General features: G+C 59.9%; 1 protein-coding gene across 10 annotated transcripts in view; it reads right to left on the bottom strand.

Moving 5' to 3' along the window:
• Nucleotides 1-13,962, bottom strand: part of SYT7 (synaptotagmin 7) — a 61,588-nt gene extending 47,626 nt beyond the window's left edge. For 9 of the 10 annotated variants that reach the window (XR_008426855.2, XR_008426856.2, XM_053924315.2 and 6 more), the window contains exon 1: nucleotides 13,548-13,962. Coding sequence is in view for 8 of the 10 variants with exons in the window: in XM_053924315.2 (XP_053780290.1) it covers nucleotides 13,548-13,578 (31 nt within the window). In the remaining 2 variants the exon portion in view is untranslated. The remainder of the gene's footprint in view (nucleotides 1-13,547) is intronic. The other variant, XM_053924323.2, reaches the window with a different exon arrangement.
• Between the last annotated feature and the right edge of the window lie 1,833 nt (nucleotides 13,963-15,795).

Raw genomic sequence — 15,795 nt, 5'->3', positions numbered from 1 at the left:
GTTGTATTTGAGGATCTCAGAGCACTTAAGGGTTCCTCATGTTGGTGACTCGACTTTACCTCCCCAAGTCACAGGCTTCTTTACAGGCCTGGTCACCTGTCCTGCTCTGATACCCTCCCACCCGAGGAAAGTCATAGGGGCTAGGAGCCTTGCATCTTAATATTCAGATTATTGTCCTGGGGTTTTGGTGGCGCAGAGATACACTTAATCTTTGTCAGCTCGAGAACTCTTAGGGATGCAACATTATGGGAAGCTGCTCCCAGAGGTGTTTAGGAAGGAGGGGGCTAATGAGTAGGAATTTGGCCTGTGGGACTCATGGGTGGAAAGAGATCATTGGGGATCTGAGACCAGTTCTGCCACCCACTGTGTCACTACGACTGTGTGACCTTAGGTAACGAGTGCAATTCTCTGGTCCTAAGTCGCCTTGTTGGAATATAGGCTGTCTGAGATTCCCTATCAGAGGTGCCCATATGCAGATTTCATTTGCGTCACAATCGGGACAGCGCTACAGAGCTTGCTCCCTGAGCTCTGTCCATGGTTCTGAACCAGCCATCTGCCCCTGTCCGCGGTGCTGAAACAAGACAGTTCTGGGACAGGGCCCTCCTCCAGGCTACCCTCTGCATTGACCCTGGCGAGTGGGATCCGACCAACTGGAACCCTTTCTGGGACTGCAACATAGTGGTCCCACCTTCCGCTGCCAATTCCTCCACGATCAGCCTTAAGCTGAAACCCACTGGTGGGGTTTCAGCGACCAACCAACCTTAAGAGCTCCCTTCCTCCCCACCTGCCCCGGGGGTGAGGTCCCCAGTCAGCAGTACAACTTGAGACAAAAAGAGCCTCCCTGCCATTGTAAATGCCACATACTATTCCCTCAAGGGGAGCTTGCCATACAGCCTCCTGGAGGTTGGCGTGGGTTTGTGCTCAGGACGGGAGCACAGAAAGTCCCCAGTGGTGGCACTGGGTGAATGGGGAAGAAATGGCAGACTGACCTGGCCCCGACCACCCCCTCACCCCTCCCCGGGCAATCCGGAGCTTTGAGCTGGCAGTGCCGCCCAACACCCATGCTCCACACTGTCCAGCTGTGTTCCAGCGGCCTTGGGGCACCATGCTGTCCAGTTCACAGCGAACCCAGGTGGCCAACTGGGGCCAGGTGAAACTCCTTGCTCCCTCCTCCCTTCCTGCAGTTTCCTCCCACTGCAGGGCTCGTCCTATCAGGATGAACACAAAGGCCTGTAATGTACATTCCCCAGGGCAGAGGCTCCCTACCTCACATCCACCCAAATAAGAAACTTGCCCACAGCCCCTCCCTAGAAGAAAGCGGGAGTCAGAGGGGAAGGCCACATCTGCAACCCACTCCTGTCCCCCTGCCCCACAGGTGGGTGCTCTTTGAGAAGCACATCTGCTGGTGTTTCTAGAGGCTTCTTGATATTAGTCTCACTGGGTATAAAAATTCCCCTCTAAAACAAAGAAAGCAAAACAAATAAAACCACCTGAAGACAACACTCAAAATCACAGCTTCTCTGGATCCAGGCAGCAAGTGAAGATAATAGCCTTTAATTACAGTAGACGCTAGAGCCAATGCCATTTATTGAGCACTTACTACAGGCAAGACTGGTAAGAACTCTGCCAACATTATCTCATTTCGCCTTACAACCCCCTTGGGGAGACAGCATGATCAGCATCCTACAGATGTCAAAAGTAGGGCTCAGAGAGGTGAGGTGACCACGCAGGGCCGTGCAGCTGGCGACTGTTGAGGCTGGCGTGGGAAACCACATCTGTCTGCCTTTCACGCTGCAGCCCAGCTGGATCCACCTGTACCGGAAGCCTCGCTGCCCCTTAGTTGGTTCCAGGACCACCTCTCCACCATCCTCACATCTTGGCGGAGAGCCACATGGAGGAAGATGGGAATGCGCACACTCCTGCGCACTTTACAGTCTGCGGAGGGCTTTCACAGCCACTGTCCAAATCGACCCTCGTGACACGGAGGGCCTTGTTTGATTTTACAGGAGGGAAAACTGAGGCTCAAAGGAATAAGTGGCTCGCCCCGTGACACAGGAGTGAAGCCAGAACTCGGATGAAGACGGTGGGACTCCCAGTCCAGTGCTATCTACCCTCCTCGCCAAGGCCAGGGTCCTGGAAGCAAGCCAGGGAGGGGGTGCGGTGGGCCTTCATCTCCTGAGGGGTTTCCTGAGGCCCTGACCTGGGTTACTTCCCTCCTCCTGCTCCCTAGGGGCCATCAGTGGGCTCAGCTCTCACTTGGAGTCTCGATTTCTCATTCTAAATGAAATTTTTTTTCCAGGCAATTACTTCCTGCTAATTAGGAGGCAAGACTGCCAGTCCCTGGGCCCTGGGCTGACCCCTTTTCTCAACTCACAGGGGTGGTGGGTTGTTGAGGTACAAGGTGGCAGCACCAGCCACAGAAACTGCCTGGATTGTCCCCATCAGCTGAAGGAGGCCAGGAAACTTTTGAGGGCAGCAGGGGTGGGGGCTGGTGGAGGAGTAAGAAGCACCAAAGAACTGGAAGAAGGGAGGCAGGATGCTGGGGAGGGAGGGACTCTGAAGTGGGAGAGCCAGGGGATGAGAAGCTGGAAGGAGACTAGACATGCCTTGCAGAGTAAGTGGGAGACCTGGGCTCGGGAGCGGCAGGGGAAGCCAGGAAGACCCAGGGAAATGGGGACACGTGTCACGTCACAGGAAGGAAAAAGGAGGAACCTCAGGAAGCAGAGAGACAGATGAGGGGGGGAAATCTCCCCTCTGCTGAGGGAGGGGAAGGAAGAAAGCACCCTGGAAGATGGTCAAGATGACAGAAGGGGAAGAGGCAGAGAGGGGGAGATGCTGGGAGACTCCACGAAGGGGAAGGAGAGAGGAAGGACGAGGGGAAGGAGGAACTGCTGGAGAAAAGCCCTGGGGAGAAGGGGAGGAGAGCAGGGGAGGACGGCTGGAGTGGTAGCTCCCAGGGCCCCAAGAAGGGCTCTCTCTACGTCATTGTCCTTGAGCCTCCCCCAATGTCAGTGCCCAGCCAGTCGGGCCTGCATGCCCTCCTACGCACCCACAGGTACGGGCAGGCATAATGGCAGGCCACCAGCTAGCTCAGGCCCCAGATGCTCCATCTACCCAGGGCAGCTGGCCCACCTCTCTTCTTTCCTACCTGCCACCCCCTCCAGTGGGCTGAGCCAAGGACCCTCCTGGGCCACAGAGCAGCATGGGTGGGATGCTCTGGGACTGTGTGGTCCTGCCTCCCCAATTTAGAAAGGAAGGATCAAGGCCCAGAGAGTTAATGGTGCTTGTCCAAGGTCATGTAGCAAGTGGGTGATGAGGCTAGGTACAGAGGGCTCAGGGACTAAGTCTCAGTGCTGGGTCCTACTCCCTCCTGGGCAGAGCCAGTAACAGAAGACAAAGACAGGTCTTGATTGCCAGCAACTCCGTCCCTGATCAGTGTAAGCTCCGTGAAGTACGGGGTGGCAGGCGGAAGGGAACAAGGGTATCCAGGGGCTGGAAGGGAAGCACAGAAAGTCACCATTTACGGAGCACTGGGTGGGAGAGTTCCACATGGGTTACAATTGTAGCTGGCATTACTGAGCACTTACTAGGTGCCGTGTTCCAGCCACTTACAATGTTACCTGCAGGATCTCATGTAATCCCGACAATAACCCTGCAAAGTATGCGTTATTGTTATTACATTAGAGGGAAGAAACTGAGACTCAGGGGTGATTGGCCAAGTCTGCAGGCTAGCCAGTGCCCTGGTTCTAACTCAGGTGGCTGGCCATGGCCCTGAGGACCCCTCTATCCTGGCATCATCGAATGATGCTCAGATCCCGGAGTTCCGAAGATCCCAGCCCAGCCCTGGTAGAATCGAGGCCTCAGATGCCAATGCAGTTACAATCCTGTGTTGCAGGGGCTTCTTATGGCTTAAAAGGGGCAGCACCGTGAGGTCCTAGACTTGAACAAGCCCTGTCTTAAGGCGCTGGGGTCTGGGTTCAAGTCCTGGCTCTGCCACTATCGTACTGCGAGACTTTGGGCAGCTCATTTGCCCTTTGAACTTGGGGCTCCCACCTGCATCATCAAAGGGGAGGATGCCAGCTAGTAAGACCTAGTACGCATATGGTGCTAACTCTGTGACAGGCTCAGTTCTAGGCGGTCATACATACATTTACATACATTAACTCATCAAACCCTCCCAGCCACCCTCTGAAGTAGGTGCTATTATTGTCTCCATTTTACGGATGGGGAAACGCGTGAGCAAAAGGTGAATTAACTCGACTAGCATCACAAAGCCGATCGATACATGGCAGATCTGGGGTTTGAACCCCATTACTTTTGACCCAGAGCCCCTGCCCTGCTGCCACTCTACATTATTTCCCTAATACCTCTCTCAGCCCCTACTTGGGGCCCTAGAGAGGTCTGCCTATGTGCCTCTGCACAGGCACACATGCCATCATGTTTGTGCACACACTGTCACGTGTGTGCATGGCATGACATGTGCATGCTTCCACACCTGCTCCCATGCGTTCATGCGGTTACTGTCCGGAACAGCCATGCTCAGTCATACATTCCCACAAGCCTTCCAGCACCAAGAACGGGTCAACTCCAGCGGGTCCACACAAATGCACACACGTCCCCCTTTCTGGGCACCGGGTGACTTGTGGGGGCCGCGCCATGCCTCAGCACACAGCCACGTGGCAGTGACGTGGGTTACCACACCCCTTCTTGTCTGCCCCCCACTAGTGCCTGGGTGACTCACACGCCACATCTCGCACCTGCCAGCACCCCCCGCCCCGCCGCGCTGCCTTCCTCACACCTCTCCCCTAACAGAAGGGGGCACCTTCTCCAGGAAGGAAGCAGGCACACGCCCAGCGCCCACGGCCAGAAGATGCCAGCCAACTGGGTGGTGTAGAGGGAGACAGAGGCGTTGGCCAGAGGCTCTGGGGGCCCTGGGTCCCCCATGCCTGTCAGAGACTGAGCCCTCCCTTAGGTCTGAGTGCCAGAGTTGAGTTCTCAGTAGAGAGAAACCCCCTTTATCATTTCCAGATGTGGAGCCAGATGGGGGAACTGGGGACCTCTGCCCGTCCTTCTCAAGCAGGACTGGGGGGGCCGGGAGGGCTTCTCTGGCCAAGTTATCACTGCACCCCCACCACCCCATCCCTGGTCCCTGCTCTCTCCTCCCCCTGCCCAAGCATCTCGGAGTTCTGGGTATTTTTAGGCCTCAGCTGACAGGCTGTGAAATCGCTCCCTTCGCACCTCCCCAACCAGGCGGGGGCTGGAGAGGGAGGGATGGGGTTGGGGGGGCACACAGCCAATTCATGAGGCTCCTCCAGGGCTGGCAGGTGCCAAGCAGGGAGTGAGGGATGCCTCCCCTGAGTGAGAGGATCCTTCCACGGTGCCTGTAGAGGGGAGACAGGGTGGGAAGGAGGCTCCACCCCATTCCAGGGACCTGAGAACAAAGGGTTCAGGGGACATCTTGAGCACTGAGGGAGGCACTGGGGACACCCTCTGAGTCCAGCTCTGCCGCCAGTACCAATTTCCGGCGCTCCCTTCCAAGAGATGGGCTGAGAGACAGGCTGGCCTGGATCCTAGTGGGACAAGGGGGGCACCAGGCAGTGTGGGCCAGTGGTTAAAACCTAGGCTTTGGAGAGAGGCAGACCTGAATCTCATCCCTGTTGTACTGAGTGACGTGGTGAGGCACCCCACCTCTCTGGGCCTCAGTTTCCTCATCGGTACCTCAGTGTTGATGATATCTCCCCGACAGGATGGCCGTGAAGGTCCAGTGGAGTGATGTATGTGTGTGAGGACCCACCAGGCACCACCAGGAGATTCTCCTTGGCCACTCCCCGCGACCTGTGTGTCCTCCGAACCTCTCCTTCCCTGGGCTACTTCCTTGACTGTGAAGCGGCCTACAGTTCATCCTGGCAGCAGGCTCTCTGGTGCTCCCCTGACCCCCGCCCCGAGGGGGACAAATCCCCAGCTAAGGTGGGTAGGCCATGTAGGCCTCCCAGCCTCCCTGCTTCCTGCGGTAGGGGACACATGAGCATTATTCGTGCAAACAGACCCAAACGCCAACGCATGAGTGTGCCTGCAAGATGCAAGGTGTTTACCCAGGGCAACCCCCTCGGGAAGTGAGATGACACACCCACGCCCTGATGTGAATGGGCCACTGTGTCAAGGGCCACCGGGCACAGAGGGGTAGGGGTGGGGCCACCTAGTTGCCCTGGGAACAGGTTGGCTCTGGAGCTCAGGCCTGACAGCTGGAGTGAGCCATGTGGCTCTTGCAGGGCCTGGCTCTGATGCCCACGGCGAGGGGTAGGGTGACAGATCCCAACCTCAGGAGCATTAACTGTGTGCACTGCACCCTGGGCTTGCCTTCCTTAGCTCCATATCCCTCCCTAGAAGGCTTTCTCTGATACCCCAGCTCTCCAGGGGAGCCCCCAGGGGTGTCCATCCACACCCATCTGTCCCAGGCTGCCCCCTGACTGCCCATTACCCAGCACAAGCTTTCGCAGGGCCGAGCCCCGATCCGGCGGGACGCTGCAGACCTCCTGGTGTGGGAGCTGTGGGCTCGGCCCCGCGCAGGTGAGAGGCCCTCCACCCTGCCACAGCACTCACGGTCTCCCGAGAGATCAGCTGGACAGCCGTCCATAGCTCTCCACTGCTCCATTTTTGGAATCCAGCTTCGCTATTTCAGAATGCCAGGGCCTTCGTCATCGGGCCTATCCTCCCTTTCCCAAGCCCTCAGTCCCACAGCCACCCCCAAAGGCCTCCCTTGCAGCCACACTCAGACATTCACTGCTGCCTCACCCGGCCAAGACCTGTCACACCTGCGGGCCATTGCCTGTGCTGTCCCCACCACACGGAACGCCTCGCCCCTGCTTGCTCACAGGGCAAGCTCGTGTTCTTCCTTCAAGACCCAAGGCCCTGGACCCCAGGCTCACTCCCGGGTCTGGCGGTGTGGCTGGAATCTCAGACAGCTTCTAACTGCAAGGCCCCCTCCAGCTGTTCTGACAGTAACGGGTGGACAGGGCCTAGGTGAAGCCATCCCCGCTCCTCCTCCTCCTCCGCCGGGGCAGAAGCCAGGCTCGTCCTCCTCGGAGCTTCCGGAACCCACATCCCACACATCAATCACTTGGTTCAGGATAATGCCGATAACAGCTGCCGTTGGCTGAGTGTTTACTATGCGCTGGGCTCTCTGCTAAAGATGTTTCCTGCCTTGTCTTGCCCCATCCTCCAGCCCCGTGCGAGGTAACAACCATGATGGTACCCACTTCACAGAGGAGGACACTGAGGCAAGAGTGGTAGGGTCACTCGCTTCAGAGACACAGCAGCAAAAGCCCCTGCCAGGGTTCGAGCAGACCACTGTTTGACCCCAGAGACCTGGCGGAAGCAAGCCAACGTCTGCTGTGCAGGCATACATGCTTAGCACATACTGAGCACTCCACGAGGAAGAAGGCACTATTATTGCACTACTGTGATTATCGGGGAGGGAACGGGGCATGTGGAGAGGCCCGAGAGGGTTTCCTTACGTGGCACCCCTTATAAAGCATGAAACCCCCACTCCTGGAGAAAGGAAGTGAGGGCTCAGAGGAGCCCTGAGTGGCCATGGGGGTCAGGATGGTAAACAGGTGGGCAGGGATCCCCAATATCTGGACCCGGTGGACCTGGGGAACCAAGGGGTGCTGGCATGAGCAAAGGCTCGAAGGGGCCACAGGAGGGGCCCTGATGGGCAGAGTGGGAGCGGGCCCTCTGTGTGCTGACTGAGCTGGCCACCACTCTCCGGCCCCACTGACACCACCCTGTGGTAATGAGACGGATCCAATTTGTACCCACGGCCCCGCCGGGAGCAGCTGCCGCGGCAGGGTTTGAAGTAATTTAATTGGACATATTAGCCACACAGCTCTCTCCTCCGCTCCCCTCGTGCAGGGCCTCACGCAGGCACTCTTGTGGCCTCCCACGCCCCATGCCAGCCTCCCCTGTCCGGGGGCAGGGTGCACGCTGCACCCTCCCCTGCTAGGACTGACCCCTTGGCACCCCTCCTCTTTCATTCCGGGGGCTTCTGGGAACCCAGAACCAGAGGGTGGGCTGGGCTCTGTAGGCCCCAAGTCCCTTCCTTTCTCTGATGCAGGCAGCCACCATGGGAGCCCCTGGGGCGGCAGCTCTGACCTGTCCCTCCAGTCTCTCCTGATGGGCGGAACGGAATAGGACACTCCCTCTTCTCCCCAAGCCAGCCGAAGAGCCCCCAGCTCCCTACACTCCACAAAGGGCACTGAAGGAGCAGGGCCACCAAGATGTGGGGGGGCAGTCTTCCTCTCAGAGCTCCGATGGAGGGGCGTGCGCACACACGCACAGAATGAGACCCAGACACAAGCACGCACACACATGCGGATTGACCCACAGGCTGTTGTGGAAACGCCCGTATCCGCACACACCAAAGCGCCAACACCGCATCCATACTCCTGCATGCTGCACAGCCGGAGAGGCCCTGCTCCCCGAAGACGGAGGCCTCTGAGGCAGCAGAGCTGGCGGGTGGGAGGGTGGGGCAGGGGGCAGGCGGGGCCCCTGGAGGGTTGGGGATAGGGGCCCAGGGCTGGGGAAGCGTCCCCTGCCACTGCTTCCCATCACAGCTCCCTGCGCACCTCCACGGAGCCCACCACAAACGCACTCATTGGCTGCTGTTTGCAGCGGACACAGCGCTCGGATGAGCATGGTTGTTACAGTGGCCTGTCCAGCTGCCTCCTGCACCTCACCGCACGCAGGTACACACACAACACAGTGCTTCTCCCCACCGGCCCCGCTACACACGTGGGCTCCCAGGCCAGCCCCACAGGTGGCACACCTTCCCAACTGGCCCTGCCAGGTGGAGGCTGCAGAGCCCCTGGAGAAGGTCTGACATGCTAGCCCGCGTTCCAGCCCTCTGGGTCCAGAATTCCAGGCGCCAGCTCTGGGCGCCATCCAGCCCCTTCCACAGGTCCCGTGCTGTCTGCCAAAGCTGCTCCAAGCCTGGGGGAATTCTGCTGGGTGAGACCAATGCCCTGCCCTCCAGACATGCGTTGGACAGGGCCCAGCAAGGTTGCTGCCCCTGTGGCCTGGGAGGTCAGCGACTTCCATGTCCATGGAACTGGCACAGTCCACCTGGCACCCTTGGCTGGGGTTCCCTGGCAAGGAAGGCGGGTACTGGGCTGGGCCTGGCACAGGCTGGCCCTGGCGCCTGGCCAGACCAGTGACCGCCCCAACAGAGAGCGCTGACCTTACCAGCAGCATGTGCCACCTGTGGGGCACAGCCCAAGGAGCAGGGGGCTCATCCATGCAGGACTGCCTGTGCCCACGTGGGAGGTCCCAGTGCCCCTGAGGAGACTGTGCAGTTGACTCCTCTTCCTGCTCAGTGCTCTTGGGGACCTCCCACCCTCCAAGAGACCCCTCACCGCTCCTCTCCCTGCTGTTCCGGCCTTACTCCCCTGCGGGAAGCAGTTATTGAAAACGGTCCATCAGACTCAATAAGGATTCAAAGTCCCTGAGAGAATAGGGGTGGGCAGGGAGTGGGAGTGGGGGAAAGGGAGGGGGAGCCACCCACTCCTCTCTGCCTTTCCCTAAAGACCTCCTGCAACAGCAGGGCTAGAGGGGGAGAGGGGGGAAGCCCACCACTGACACTCTATGTTACCTTCCATACCCCTTGGACCTGAGCTTGGGGTCAGCAAGGGGCAGGTCCCAGCTGTCCAGGGCCTGTCTTTGCTTACCTGACACCCACATGTTCCTGCGCCTTCCAGCTGTCCCTCACCTGTCACCTGGCCTGTGTGTTCCCACCCCAATCCAGCCTAGTCTAGCCCCTCTCCCCCAACTAGGAGGGGCTTTGAGGCTGTCCCTCATCCCAACCATCCCACAGTCCTATAGCACCCAGCCCATGGGTCAAGCTGTCCCCACAAGGCCACAGAACAGCATGAACCAAGGCCAAGGGGGTCCTGCCTCCATGGGAAACACTATAGCTTGGGAGCATTGGCTACCCTGACCCAAGTCCCACAGACCCCGCATTTCGAACCTGTTTCATGTCAGGCGCCCCTCTAGGCCATGGCCTGTTGAGAGATCATGTGATCTTCTGTCCTAGACTGACTCGAGTCTAGGACAGAAGGGAGGCCTGCGCCGGTGTGGGTGGGCAGGGGAGGGGTGGGGGCCGGGTGGGTAGATGAAGGTAGGGGAGAGTCTGTCAGTGAAATGGTTGGACAGAGGCAGGCAGGCCTGCTTGGACCACCCCACACCCCAGCACACCCCTGATCTGCTCTTTCAGTTGCACCCCTAGTTTCTGCCCCACATCACCCAAGAGCCAGTGCCCCCAACTTGTACCCAGAGGATGCCCAGTGGCCTGGGCAATCTCGTGGATCCTTCTGCCTCGAGAGAGGAGACCCACCACGCCCAGGCCCCCGGCCCAGGAGACGTGCCCCCATACTCCCTAGGAATGACCTGCCTGGCAGAGCTGCCCTAGGGAGCAGAGCCCACTAACAGGTGGAACAGATGAGACCTCAAGCACTACTACCCCAGGGACAAGCCCCAGAGGGCTGGAGCAGGGCTGGCCACCCTCAGGACCTGACCTCTCTCCCCACACTGCCCCACGGGCTCAGACTTCCCCTCTCTGGCCCCGATTGCGTGCTCACTGCAAGGTCACCTCTCCCTCCCTGCCTCCCTGCTGCCATCCTGCCTGCCCACTGCAACGCTGACCCCTGCAGGCCTGCTGAGGTCCTGCCTAGCCTTGGGGACAGGCATCTGAGGGACACAGGGAGGCCTGGCCAGGCCAGCCTGTGAATGAACGCAAGAAAGCTGAGAACAGGGAGGAGGCCGCATGTCTAGGGAAGGCGGCAGAGGTGAGTTTTCAGGCACAGCTGGGGAAGGCTGGGCAGAGTACGGAGCAGAAGCTGATGGGAGTCTTTGTTCTTCACTGGGCTCTGGCTTTTTCCCACAGTCCCTTGCTTCGGCCTTGATAGATCTGGGAGAGAACTGCCTGGGCGCCAGGGCCCCAAGTGGGAAGGGAACTGAGCCTCTCCTGTTGAGTTAGGATCTTTGCAGTAGGCTAAGCCCTATGGAGACATGCTGAGTGAGTGGGCTGTGAAGGGTTGCGGGGGGGGGGTGGTGGCGGGGGGGTCCTACAAGGATCCTCTGGAACCAGCTTGGGACATAGGGGAGCAGGAGAGGTGAGGAGATTAATAAAAAATGTTAAAAGGCTTGAGCCGCAGGTGTTCCCGGGAGTGGGGTGGAAGAATGAGGATGTAAAAGGTACTGGCCCCTGGGGGACCAGAGAGACTGAATCACACAGGAATTAATCTGTGTATGTCACTCCCATCTGGTGCCAGCCAAAGGAAAGATGGGGGAATAGATATGGGGGTCACATAGCCCTGGCTGGGGGAACAGAGTCTGGGGGAGCTGGGGGGAGCTGGGGGGTGAGGGGAAGTCTAGCCTGGAGCCGCAGGGGTTATAGGAGGCAGGCAGGGATGCTGGGGGCACAGAGGCCAGAGTGAGGTCTCTGGTCCCCAGGGATCCCCAGGGGCTAAGAGAAAAGGCAGACTCTGCCATCTGCAGCCTATGACTGACCCCACCTAGCCCAGTGCCCATACCAGAGAGAAGCAGACCTCAGGCCAGCCTGTTTCCCAGAACTGGTGGGCCCTGCCGCTGCAGCGGGAGTGGGCAAGGCAGGTGTCCACCCCAGACCCAGAGGCCCATTTGCAGAGGGGGGAGAGGCAAAGGTCCAGGCCCTTTGCCTAGCAGATGCCAAAAAGGTAAACTTGGCCTCTGTGGAGAGGGCAGAGGTGCTCGAAGGAAGGCTGATGTCACGGTGCCCAGGCCTGGGATGGAAGAGAAGGAGGGCTGGAGAGGGGACGAGGGCACAGCCCCAGGCCACTGACCTAACAGGAGAGGGGAGGCCACCGGACTGGCCAGGCAGGGGGCGGGGAGTGTCCTTCCTGCATCTCCCCTTCCATCCTCATATCCCAGAGCTGGTCTCTGAACTAAGATATTGGCTTCTGAGAGGGTGACCCACACAGGAGAATGCCCCTGCCCTTGGTCCAAGTGCTGGCAGCTGGCAGCCGCTTGGGGGAAGATACCACGGTAGGCAACCTGGGTCCAGACAGGTGAAGGGAGGAATTTCCAAAGGCAGTGGCCCTTCAGCCATCACCTACAGGACGGGAAGGAGGTTCCAGAGAGCGAGACTGAGTCTCTCTCACTGTTAGACCAGCGTACTGAGTGAGTGCAGTGCCTGGCACCAGTAGGTGTCCCTCATTGGAGTCAGCTGCAATGACTTGATGGGGGCGAGAGCTGACTCTTCAGGAGGCAAAGACAGGCTGAGACTGCCCCCCAGGGAAAGAGCAAAGCGGGGCTGGAGCCACAGCAGGCGCTCACTGAACTGTCCTCAAAAGCTTTGGGGCTCTAGGTCCCTTCTGTTGAGGGTCTTAGAGCTGTTCCCTTCCCACCCCTCAAAGACTCCCCCGCCCCCCCCCCAGGACACTGGCATCGGTAACCCCAGAGACTCTCATCTGGGAGCAAGTCCTCAGGCTGGGTGTTGTGCTTTCAGCGTCAGAGAGAAACCCAGAGCCTGAGACCCTGCTGCCGGAACCGGCAGACTGGGAGTGCTGGGCCTGGGGTGGGGCACCCCAGGAGGGACCTGAGACTAGCCTGGGCAGGAGCTGCAGGGGACCTGCCTACAGGTGGGCACTGCGTAAGGAGGCGTCAGGAGCCAAAGAGGAGATGGCAGAGCAATTGCCCAAGGCAGGAAGAAAGGTTCCTGGCTTGGCTTCCAGGATGCCAGGATGCCTGGCAGACGTGGGCTCCAGGCCACTCCCCAGGCTCCAGCTCGGGAGAAACGCAAAGGAGCGCGGCCCCTCCCCCTCCCTCCCCCGGCAGGACTCCAGTGAGTTTGGGGTTCTTGGCTTCCCCCCTCCCCACGCCAAGGAGATCATTCCCCTGGCACCCCCATACTCATCAATCTCATCAATCTCGGCTCTCTTTCCCTTCAGGTACTCCTGCCTCCCTCCTCAACGCTCCAGCGGTCCCTCCCCCCAGCCCCCTCCCCTGCTGCTGCACCAGATTCCCGCTTGCCCCCTGGCACCCTCTCAATTCACAGTTGGCACCGCCGATGTCACTCCACTCCCTAGTGCCCGCAACCTTAGTCAAGAGCTTCCCGGGATCCTTGTCCTGGGGTCTCCCAGCGCTGGCACCTCCCCTTTCAGGGCACTGGTGCTGGGGACCCGGGGATGCCTGAGGGCACTGCCCGGCTCCCGCGGGGGCAGCGGCTCCTCGCTCCGCCACACACGTTGTCCTTGGGCTGCTGGGGTTGGGGGGGGAGGTCCTTGTGGGGACACTGCGAAGCTGGCGCCGGGCATCCAGCCTGGCAGTGCTCAGACTACGGGATCCGGGGTCCGAGCCGCTGTCGCTCAAGCCCGCACCCCGGGGCTGGGATGACCCTGCGGGGAAGTCTGCGCGGCTCCGGCGGCCCTAGGCTGGGGCTCCGAGACGGCGCCCTGTGCTGCCGCCGTCCTGCCAGCCGGTGCGGGGCGCCCCAGCCCGCGCGGGGCCGCGCTTACCTGGGCTGGCTGCCTCCGGGTCCCGGTACATGGTCCCCTCGTTGCCGGCTCCCTCCGGGCTCCTCAGAGCCGCCCGTGGCCGCGCGCTGCTCCGCCGCCGCTGCAGGGCATGGGGCCGGGCGACCCCCGGGGGCGGGTCCGAGGGCGGGGGCCGCGCGGGCTGCACGGAGCCGAGGAGCTGGGGAGCGGGGGCCGCCCGCCAGCCCTCCCGCCCGCCCGCCGAGCACGCTGCCGCCGCCGCCGAGCCGCGCCGAGCCTCCTCCTCCCTCCGGCCTGCGCGCCGCGTGTGCGCGCCGGAGCGTGTGTGAGTGTGTGTGTGTACGAGGCCGTGTGTATGTGTGTGTGAGCGCGTGTGTGAGCGCGCCCGGGGCACCGCCGGCGCCGCCCGCCTGCTGCCGAAAGCCGCGACTGCCGCCGCCTGCTCCCGCTGCTGCCCGCTGCCGGCCGCCCGCCGCACTGCAGCCCGCGCCCTCCGCTGCCCGGAGCCGCCCCGAGGGCACTGCCGCCGCCCCGCGCCCCGCCCTCCCGCAGCCCCGGAGTAGGGACCCGGGGCCCTCCCACTGGGTTCTTTGAGCCTGCGAGTCCCGCCGCACTGCGCGACCCACTCGGCCAGTGCGCTCCTGCTGGCAGCGGCTTCGAACCTGCCAGGACAGCGGAGCCGGCCACCTCCTCCGAAGTGCCCTTTGACTCCGCTCCAAGAGGCGTGAAAATCCCATCCAGGTTTTCCACTTGGTGGCAGCTCGAGGGCGTCAGCTCGGGACTCCGCACCGCGACGGTCAGGAGAGACAGGCTGGTGTGTAAAAAAACCAGGAGTGGAGTTTTTTTTGCCAGGCTGAGCCTGGATCCGCTACGGAGCCAGAGCCATTCCTCAAGCTTGCACACAGATGGAACCGAAAAGTCTAGGATCGTCACCCTTGGTGGGGGACTAGGCCAAGTGACCCTCCCCATTTAACCCAGTCCCACAAAAGAAAACAGACCTTACAGCCTGTGCTCATCCCTCTCCCGCACAACTTCCGCTACCTGCACCTCCTTTTCCTTGACCTTGCTTCAGCGGGTAGGAAAGAAATCCCTCCTCTCCTTGCAACCCTGGGGCTCTCTTGGCCTTCTCTGCCCCTCTGTCAGCTCAGCTCAGTCCAAATCTGGTGAACCCTAGTTCTTCTTTCTGCAGAATCGGAATGGTATGATTATGTGGCAGAGAAGGGCCCTTCTCCCCAAGCATTTGAAGGGCCTGGAACCAAACCATGGGTGGTTTCAGGTACAGAGACCTCCCTGTACACACCTACTCACCTAATCAACAACAGCGCTGCCATCGCCCCCCCCCCACACACACACAGGCGCACAAGCACACTCCCACACAAGCAGACGCCGACACTGAAGTGTCACACAGCACAGAGCCTGCTCCCACCCTGAATTGAAGAGGGTTGGCAGAAAGGCATAATCCCAGGCCTGCTACAGCATCCTGCCGCACCTCCACTGAGAATGCAGTTCACAGGTGACCCAGGCTTTCCAAAGTCAAGGTTTCCTACGTCTACCCTGAGAAATTCACCTAACTAATTTTATACTGCACAGCTCATACCCAGCCACACCTCCACCTTCCCACAGTGCATTGGGCAGGGGAAGCCAGTACGCACAGGGACAGACCTCTGTCTCAGGTCTCTCCCAACACACACATCACACACACCATCCCCTTGAACTCAAGTGGAGCTTATCGCACACACACTTCCACCCACAGGTTTCCGGCTGAGAAACAGATAAAGAAATCCCCCCAAGCAAACCTTCATGAAGACTGTTCTGGTGGAGAACAGATTTCCTTGGATCGAACGTTCTAATTAGAAATGGAAGGATAAAAGGCCTTTGTAGGTTTTAGCCCACAGTTCCTCAGAGGCCGTCCATCTCGGCCTTCATCCCCTGGTCAAGGGCCATTATGTTTCATATACTCACATGCAGCCAAGCACCCACACACCCCTTTTGGCAAACCCCAGAAAGCCAAGCCAACAGATTGGGACCTCAGGGTCTCCAGCTTGGCTTGTTCTCACTTCCTCCCTCAGCTGCCTCTCACTGCCTTAGCAAAGAGCAAATAGTGCACCTCATCCCACCCCACCCGCCACCCCGTCAAGGGGCACTACACAAAAATGTTCCCAGTTCAGGAATCTCCCCGCCCATCAACCTGAGAGTCCAGAGGGGGAGAGCGGAATTCACCACTGAAACTCAACAGATCTTTATACGCATCTAGAATCATGGAGTTTTT

This window comes from Desmodus rotundus, chromosome 5 (genome assembly GCF_022682495.2).
Source record: "Desmodus rotundus isolate HL8 chromosome 5, HLdesRot8A.1, whole genome shotgun sequence".
Lineage (NCBI taxonomy): Eukaryota > Metazoa > Chordata > Mammalia > Chiroptera > Phyllostomidae > Desmodus > Desmodus rotundus.
This window is presented reverse-complemented; position numbering and strand designations above follow the sequence as displayed.